The sequence below is a fragment of the Ipomoea triloba genome, chromosome 15 (assembly GCF_003576645.1).
Source record: "Ipomoea triloba cultivar NCNSP0323 chromosome 15, ASM357664v1".
Lineage (NCBI taxonomy): Eukaryota > Viridiplantae > Streptophyta > Magnoliopsida > Solanales > Convolvulaceae > Ipomoea > Ipomoea triloba.
In genome coordinates, this window is record NC_044930.1 from 5,637,173 (window position 1) to 5,645,826 (window position 8,654).

The 8,654-nt window shown below is 37.8% G+C and overlaps 2 protein-coding genes across 2 annotated transcripts; one reads left to right on the forward strand and one right to left on the reverse strand.

Annotated features, from left to right (window-relative positions):
- The first annotated feature begins 2,375 nt into the window (after positions 1 to 2,375).
- Positions 2,376 to 5,174, forward strand: LOC116007195. The gene is made up of 2 exons (XM_031247807.1): positions 2,376 to 3,173; positions 4,583 to 5,174. The coding sequence occupies exons 1-2, from the start codon at positions 2,767 to 2,769 to the stop codon at positions 4,821 to 4,823; spliced, it is 648 nt and encodes a 215-aa protein (XP_031103667.1). The 5' UTR covers positions 2,376 to 2,766; the 3' UTR covers positions 4,824 to 5,174.
- A 187-nt stretch (positions 5,175 to 5,361) lies between these two features.
- On the reverse strand, positions 5,362 to 8,654 carry LOC116006086 (serine/threonine-protein kinase BSK6-like). Its single transcript, XM_031246353.1, has 10 exons — positions 8,573 to 8,654; positions 8,280 to 8,491; positions 8,026 to 8,161; positions 7,409 to 7,542; positions 7,221 to 7,326; positions 6,995 to 7,080; positions 6,703 to 6,891; positions 6,361 to 6,525; positions 6,119 to 6,232; positions 5,362 to 5,792 (listed from the first exon to the last, which is right to left on the reverse strand). Exons 1-10 carry the CDS (start codon positions 8,652 to 8,654, stop codon positions 5,550 to 5,552), a joined length of 1,467 nt encoding a protein of 488 aa, XP_031102213.1. The 3' UTR covers positions 5,362 to 5,549.

The following is an 8,654-nucleotide window of genomic DNA, read 5'->3' on the forward strand; positions in this document are numbered from 1 at the left end:
AGAAAAACTACTATAGTCGATGACTCAATTGGATAATATTATCAAAATCGATGAGCTAATTAAGCACAAAAAAATTTATGATTAAATTGAAAAAAATCACTATAATTGATGACCTAGTACACACAATACGTACTAGCTCTGCTATTGTTGTTATTTTTTTTTTCCTCTTTGTAGATTCCAAAAAAACACCCAACACAACACTGTTAATCAAAATTTTCTCTTTCATGTCCTCTCTCTTATTAAATTCACCCAAAAAAAAAACACATAAAAACCCCAAAAATCCGTCGTTAAAGTTGCTCTAACAAACACAATTACTTTCCATACACATTGCTCAGTAACTAATTCTATATCTTGCAAACCGCAAATTATATGGTGGATCATGGTCCACAATGCATTGTGAATCATGATTATAGCTGATACTGCAATTGTGTTGAACGGATACTGCAGTTGTGTTGAAAGAAAACAGCAGTTGCACGGAACAAAAGACATTCATCCGTTCAACACAACTGTAGTATCCTTTCAACACAACTGCAGTATCCGTTCAACACAACTGCAGTTCTAAATGGATGACACGTCCTCTGTTCCGTGCAACTGCAGTATCCTTTCAACACAACTCTAGTATCATTTCAACACAACTACAGTATCAACCATGACCCATGGTCCACAGTATAACGACTGCTTACAAACACGGTAATGTTTTCACAGTAAGACAATTTTTCGGGTCTAAAACTAAAACTACACATATTAAAACTGACTTTATAAGCAGACCCTACGACTTGAAACAAATGTGTCCGGGTGATGGTGTAAATGTAAACGGAGTACGGATTTACACCACGTGATGTTTGATTGTGTATGATGTAGTGTATGGAGTGTGTATGATTGAGAAGGAAAGCCATGGATTCCTCCCTGGAGAAGAATAGCCAAGAACTCCATAGTGAACAAGAGAGAGGGAGAGTAGAGTGAATATTGAATCATTAGATCCTGAGAGGCAAAGGATGAGAGCCCCCCCTTTACAACAGGGGTCAGATCCTTTATATAGGAATAGGACCTGACCCTTCATGAATATAATATTCCCCAAAGGTCACTTGCCCCTTAATAATTTCTAAGGACACTCGACCTTTTAGAGGTACAATAATACACGGACTATACACATTATATTTCTACAGTAGTCCCTGGGGTTATTTACCCATCACCGGGTCTCCGTTAATTAACTCGTTAAATGCTTGCTTGTTATAACTTTTGTACGTGCCCTTAGCTTGGCCATGTACTGTAGTGTTGCCTTGAAGAAACGCACCGCATAAAAAAAAGTCACGCATTGCTTTAAATAATGGTACGATACAACTATTTATGTACATATGTACTTTTACTTCAAATCTTCAATACATCTTTTTGCCTCCTCTTAATGGAGAAGACTTTAAGCTCAATTTAGAGGGCCGACTTTTATATATATATATATATATATATATTCAATAATAGATCTCAATTCAAAAATACCCACATATTAGGTGAAAGAATATTTTAATTTTGCATACTATAATTATAATAGAATAAAGAATAAAAGATGTTATACATTGCAACTTTTTAACAAATATTCTATAAAATAATGTTAATCGTGACACATATACGAGTTAGAATAAATATCACTTTTAATCTCATGATCATTATAGTATTATCACATTTAATTTACTTTTAATTTAACCACATTTAATTTTATGACTTATCTACATTTGATTATTTGTTATAATTTTTATTCAATTGACTTTAATTTCTAAAATGATCTAATAATTTCACAGTCTTAATATTCAATTACTGCTTTAATATGTCCATAATCGACATTATACACAATTTAACATATAAGATGTCAAAGAAAAAAAAAGGTTTATATCAAATTATTGTTTATTATATCTTTTATGAACATGTTTCAACAAAACAAGTGACTAAATTTGTAAAATTATCAAATTATTCTATGATATGAAAGATATAAATCATATAATAGAGAATCAAATGTATGCAGCAATAATTATTAGATTAGGTACGGTCAGATTAAAAATATAGAACTAAAAGTGACAATATCATAATAATTGACAGACTAAATATGTATATTTATTAGCTACTTTTGAATATTCATCAATTAGACAAATAATTTATTTAGAATAATGTTAAATATATACAAATTTTATTTAAATCAACTAACTTATTTCTCACTACGGCAGAAATACTGAATAAAAAATTAATTACCTAAATTGACATGATTTATCTCTTGATAAGCTTAAAACAAGTTTATGCAGTTCAAGATATAGTCTGGCAAAATAGCTGAGTTATATTAAAATAAAAAATATATATATAAAAAAAACATATTTTCCATGAATGCCTATGTTATGAAATAAGTTTACGTAATTATGTAAACTGGAGGAATTGTGTGATGCCTTACCCATTATAGAGGAGGCACAGAGGCAAACTCCCACAGACCAGAGTGGCAGTGCGTCTGTCATGAGTGTCATCTTCCCCCTCACAAACGCAATCCGTGCCTCTCCACTCTTCCCAGCACTGTAAGTGCTTTTTCCTCTAAATATCTGCCTATTTATAAGAAATGGGAAGTTGATGGATCACCTAATAGTGTACCTACTTAATTAGTGTTCAATATTTTTGGTTTTAAATTGCAATTTCATTGAGATCGAAGGCTTTGGTGGTTATGGACTCTTGAGAAGCCTTCAAAGACTGAAGCTTTAAGGTTTTGGTGCTATCTTTTCACTCTGGGTCCTTGCAATGGCGCGAGTGGAGATGGCCCATGCCGTGGATTTAGAATGCGGTGGCAGTGAGGGGGAGGAAGAGGGGAGCCTTTATTTCTCCGATGCCGACGAGGGGTCTTGCCATTCCCAGTTATATTCCACGGCTGATGGGTCTGAGCTTGAGATAGCGGAGGCGGCGTTGGAGTCCCGGAGAGCCTCGTCTGCGGCCGAGTCTGATTGCTCGGTGGATTTGGAGAGTGGGGTTGGGGAAAGCAAGGCGCATTTGGGGAAATTAGATAGAGATTGTAGGATTTGCCACTTGAGTTTGCAGAGCCCTGGCCCTGAGTCTGGGGTCGCCATTGAGTTGGGGTGTTCTTGTAAAGATGATTTGGCAGCTGCTCATAAGCATTGTGCTGAGACTTGGTTCAAAATCAAAGGAAATAAGTGAGTAAATTCATGGCCTTTAACTCCATTTTACTTCATTTCATGAGAATTTGCATCGTCTTTTTCATTGATTAATTCTAGATGCCTATTTGGTGACATGTAGAATTTTGCTAGTGTAGTATCTTTTGGTGACGAGAGAAACTCGCAGCCACTACTTGTGAATCTACTCTAGGTAAAGCTAAACCAACTTAGATTGCCTATACTTGACCGGCTCAAACTAAACTAAGAAGGCCAATCAGTTCCTCTCGTTGGGTGTTGAACGTGTAACCTTATTATCAAGTCCAACATTCTGACCAACTTGACTGGAGTTGCCCCTACTCATCTTTAGAATTGCGTTTGATTGCTTTATTCCTTTTGCAATTGCTTGTTGGTTTGATAGACAGCTCTGTATATGGGTTCTGTTTTACTGTACTAGGCATTAGTGCTTACTTGGTTGTAAAGTAATGCTCAACTCCTGTGATTCTTGCTTTTTAGTATATTATTTTTTTTTGGTTTCTCTATTGCTATATGATCTTTGAGAATAATAGGTTCAGTAAGCGTAACACAGAAGATTGCTCCATTCTTGCATGGGGTCCAGTTGGGTGGGGGAGGGGGGAAGACTGGGAAAGGAAGATAACTTGATATATTTAATTACACAAAGGAAAAGGAAAAGGAACAGATAGATAAGAAGATGAGAGAATAAAATGAAAAGCAAACATGTAAAGAATCAGGAAATATCATGAAGATATCTAACCACTTAACACACCCTATCAGTTCCTTCACCATCAGTTCATTTGTTTTTTTTTGCACTTTTGTTTGTCTAAAACTCAAAAGTGGAGATTTGACCCTTGTGAGTAAAGTTCTTTTCTTTGGCCAGACAGAGGACTATTATTTGCTCCACTTTGTATATTTTATTTCTGATTTTCTAGATCTTTTCTTAGCACACTTGTTATGGCAAACATGACCTTTTCCACTATTAATTAGCTGGATTTTAGTTTCACTTAAAGCCGAAATTTTTCTTATATTCTGAAATGAGCTTTTTATCCTTGTATGCTATAAGTTACACCACCATGTCTGGTGTTATTTTTGGTTAGACATCTAATGTAAGATATCGACAAAAGGAAAATTGAAAACGAGAAAGCTGTATGGGGAAGGCAGTAATTGTTTATTTCTTATTGATATTTTTAAACCTTAAACGGAAATTCTCTAGACAATAACAGTTGCCATGTACAGTTGATGTTCCACAATGTTTTCCCATTGATCTTGTGTGTGCATAATGCGTATGCAAGATATGTGCTGTGATATCGCTTCACGTCTGTTTGGTAGTGCTGATTGAGACTAACGATTTGGCAAGAAATATTTCTGTGCCAAATTAGTTTTGAGTCATTCAGTCATGGTCCTTTGTTTTCTGATATCGTTATCGTTTTCAGGGTGTGTGAAATTTGCAATTCAATAGTACGCAATCTGGTTGGTCCAAACGACGTAGAGCCAGCACAACCAACAATTGAGACTAACGATTTGGCAACGAATGCTGTGTTAGCAGTGCCAACATCCTCGGCTCCTGAGACTCGGAATTGCCTAAATGGACACTGGTTCCTGAATTTCCTCTTGGCCTGTATGGTATTTGCCTTTGTCATCTCCTGGCTCTTCCACTTTAACATTCCATCTTAGGTAGGATGAAATGCAGTAAAAGCCTGTGAAACCATAAAGATTTGTTTTCCTATACAGATTAGGATAAGAATGTCTTGCAGCCAACATATAAACATGGGAAGATATAGTGTTAATATTGTCTTGCAATGTTCTTTTGCCCCTCATTTAGGAATTTAGATTTATCCCATCACTGTTGAGAGTGTATCCGGCTTGCCATGGTGTAAATTCACGACTATGTCACTGAACTATAAGGTCCTTAACAAGGTCTAGTCACTCTAGTGCTTTTGAGTGGTTTTTTTTTTTTTTTTAAAATTTATAATATTGTCATTAATGGAAAACCCATTTATTATAATGTTATTTGAATTCTTCTTCTTTTTGTTGTATTGATCGAGTAATGTTTAATGCAACTTTATTTGTTTAATTTATATCGGAAAGACAATTTCTTTTACTTGGTTTGAACTGATCACCTAAACTAATTTATCTCATTGTGGTCGTGGGTTTCTCTCATCACCGAGTAAGCGTCAAACTTTGAGGGCATAATTCAAGTAAATCCAGATTAGTTATAACATTATCCTCTCACTAAATTGAGGGAATGCAACATGACTTCTATAAAATACTTGCTAAATATAGACATCAACATCAAAATGTTGTGAAAATCCTTGGATGTTGCAAAAGAGGATACACCAATAAATACAATAAAATCATAAGATGATAAAACTCAACAAAAAAGCACATATCTATACACTTTCAAACTGTGTTCCTTTCAGCTTCCAAACGAGTGGCTTCCTTCAGAGCTTCCTGGGCATCATTCTCCATCCCCAGACTGAAGAATGCAACTGCCTGAAGATAGAAGGCTGTGTGCCAGTCAGGCGACACCAACTGCGCCTTCTCCGTGTCCCCTAGAGCTTCTTGCGCCATGTCCATCATCAGATAGGACAAGCACCGCCTAGCGTAGACCGTGGGCGACACCATCGTCCCCCCCTCGATGAACTACACGAAAAAAAAAACATGTTACTTAGCCTCGGACATCTCCACTGGTAATTCAGTTTGTTTCTAGCTGGCAAATTGTGAGTAAGGACGCAGGATCGAGCTCTGACAGGGGCAGCTGTAGTGTGGGCACCTGGCACTAGTCCTTCCACCTAATGAGCGGCTGAGTCACCGTGATTTACCACCTCCACAAATCCTGTCGGCCTAAAGTGTGGAGGCCCCCGGGCAAGGGATTTTGCCTAATGTGGGCAAGTAATTCAAGCCCAACAGCCCTCAGGCAGTTTCAAAACAAGCCTATGCAGAGAGAATTAGCTATTAAATGAACATACCTGTGAATAACAATCAATGGCGGCGGTGAAATCCTTGGCACGGAAAGCAGTATCGCCTTGCTTCTTTGAATTCAAGGTATCCTGCATCTGATTCGTCCACATTTGGAAAGATAGCTGCACCACATTTATCAACAAATGCATTATGCAGATGAATCGATTGCATTTAATTTTTCTCTCCTAGCATTATGCGAGCTAGGAAAGAAAAGACTGCAAACTTTTGTGAGCAAGAAAGGGATAAAAACCTCATTGGCAATTCCTTCGTCGTCCTTGTACCCAGTCTTTTCGAGTATTTCATGAAGCGCAGTCAGATCCGTTCTCAGACATGCTTCTCCCATTGGAGTCAACAACAATGGTTCTGTCGGGGTAGAAATTTCATCGGGAATGCCCAATAAAGTAAACGATGGCACCTGGTAGTACATGAATTCCAAATATAGCATTACCAAGGAGCTAACATTATAACTAGAACTGCGAAAATGTTGATTAGGATAGATTTTTATGCAGGATAGGACCAAACACTAATGTGAGGATAGCTGTGATCAAATAAGCCTAATTAAAGGGATATAATCCACCTAGCATGTTCATACCTCTGTTTCTTTTTGGAGAGGCAAAAGGGAACTGACAAGAGATTTTGCATTAGGCCTCTCGCGTGCTTCATATTGCAAACATCGCGTGGCCAACCGGACAAGCTCGGTTCCATCATCGTTAGAAAAATGACCCTCCAAACAAGAATCCATGAGCATCAGGAAATTCTTGCCACGAATTAAATCAAGTGCCTGAACGGGGTAAAGAGAAATAATAAACCTCGGCCCATGGTTTCTCAAACAATTGAAGCAATGTGTGAATCTTCATTTAATATGTTCAAAGTTATAAGTTTACATGGCTCGGAGGAATATGCTTTCCACTCAGAAGATCCAGCAACACAGTCCCGAAGCTGTAAACTACACTTTCGGGTGTCACTCTTCCTGCAAATCGTACATTTTATTACCAGTTACGTCTGTTTATAGGTAAGGTAAAACAGCAAATCATCATCTTCAAGTTTCAAGAACGCCTAATATGGAAAAGTAAACCAAAACATGCTTAACGATCGAGAGATAATCACTACCTGTTCTCAAATACTCTGGAGGAGTGAAAGCCAAGTTTGTACTATAACTTTTTCCATCTCTACTGTTCTTCATCAAACCAAAGCAAGACAGCCTAGGATTACCGTCCTGTAGAAAACCAACCAAGATGAGAGCTGCAAACTACCAACAATTTCTAATTAAGGTAACCACGAGGCGCAACCAATTTTACCTGATCAAACAAGACTCTGTAAGCGTTGAGGTCGTGATACAACGCCCTACCCTTACTACTGCAGTACTCCAAAGCTTGAGCCAAGTAAAGCCCCACCCGCAACCTCATAGCCCATTTCATTGGCTGGTTCTCCCCTATGCCATATGATGCAACACTTATATCAGATCATAGTAACAAGATAATTGGATAAGTTATTAGACTCAACCCAGACCCGTGAGCCTAGGCACTTAATGTTGGGCCATTCTACTCATTAGAGCCCCAACCTCATTAAGAAGCAACAGTTATGGAGGGTCATCACATTTATGAGGGCGCTGCAATTATTAGAAGGCCGTTGTACTTATTAGCCATTGCCTAATATAAATACTAGGCCCATGTAACAGGCCGGGGACACACAAAAACTTGTACTAAGAACTAATCGGCAATACTACTTGTCTGTTTACTTACTTACACATAACTACTTCCCGGTAAGATTATTACCGTCACATAGATATGCCAATTAAGACAAGAGTAGCAATGGGATCTTTCCATGATCTAAACTACAACCTAAACCCATCACATAGAACAGGTTATATCTAACAAGAATGAAGGATTCACAAGACAATTCATATAAAACTCACAGTGAAATAAATGCTTTGCAAGAGTCTCATTGGGCATAAACTCTGCCACCAGCAATCTCTCTTCCTCTTCATAGCAACACCCTATCAGATTTGCCAACCTCTCACTCCTTAGACTCCCCACAGCCTTAGCCTCATCCTGGCCATTAAAATGTCCACAAACACATAGACATCAATAACAAAAAACCTCCCAACTCCCAATACAAAGTTAAAAAACTGAAAAAGAATTTTTTTTTTTTTGTGTGTATTATGCTAACCATGAATTGACGAGAATCGGGCCAAGCAGATTTATTGAAGCGTTTAACGGCGACCCATCGGCCATCGTTGAGCTTCCCTTTGTAAACCACGTTTGGCGCTTTCTCTCCGTGCTCAGAAACAATGGTCTCTGAAGAAAACCCATTAGTGGCAGCTTTAAGCTCCTCTAATTTGAACTGAGTAAAGGGCGGAAACGCGTTTTTCTCCCCATTCTCTGCAACAAAATCAATCTCAATCAGCTCATTCACGTGAATACACATTAAAAACGAATATATATACACATATATGCATGTACCAAGATCAGAGGAGTCGAGAAGGGAAGGCTTGAGGTGGGAGTGCCACCAACAAAAAGAGAATTTTGAGCAACGGGCACCCAT

What these genes read in the sequence shown, in the direction of transcription:
- LOC116006086 (XM_031246353.1), bottom strand. Translation starts at nt 8,654, where the DNA reads ATGGGTGCCCGTTGCTCAAAATTCTCTTTTTGTTGGTGGCACTCCCAC. An exon ending in TGCAAAGCATTTATTTCACT is followed by an intron (nt 7,543 to 8,025) that starts GTGAGTTTTATA and finishes CATATGGCATAG; the next exon opens with GGGAGAACCAGCCAATGAAA. An exon ending in ACGAAGGAATTGCCAATGAG is followed by an intron (nt 6,233 to 6,360) that starts GTTTTTATCCCT and finishes AATGTGGTGCAG; the next exon opens with CTATCTTTCCAAATGTGGAC.
- LOC116007195 (XM_031247807.1), top strand. Translation starts at nt 2,767, where the DNA reads ATGGCGCGAGTGGAGATGGCCCATGCCGTGGATTTAGAATGCGGTGGC. An exon ending in TTCAAAATCAAAGGAAATAA is followed by an intron (nt 3,174 to 4,582) that starts GTGAGTAAATTC and finishes TATCGTTTTCAG; the next exon opens with GGTGTGTGAAATTTGCAATT.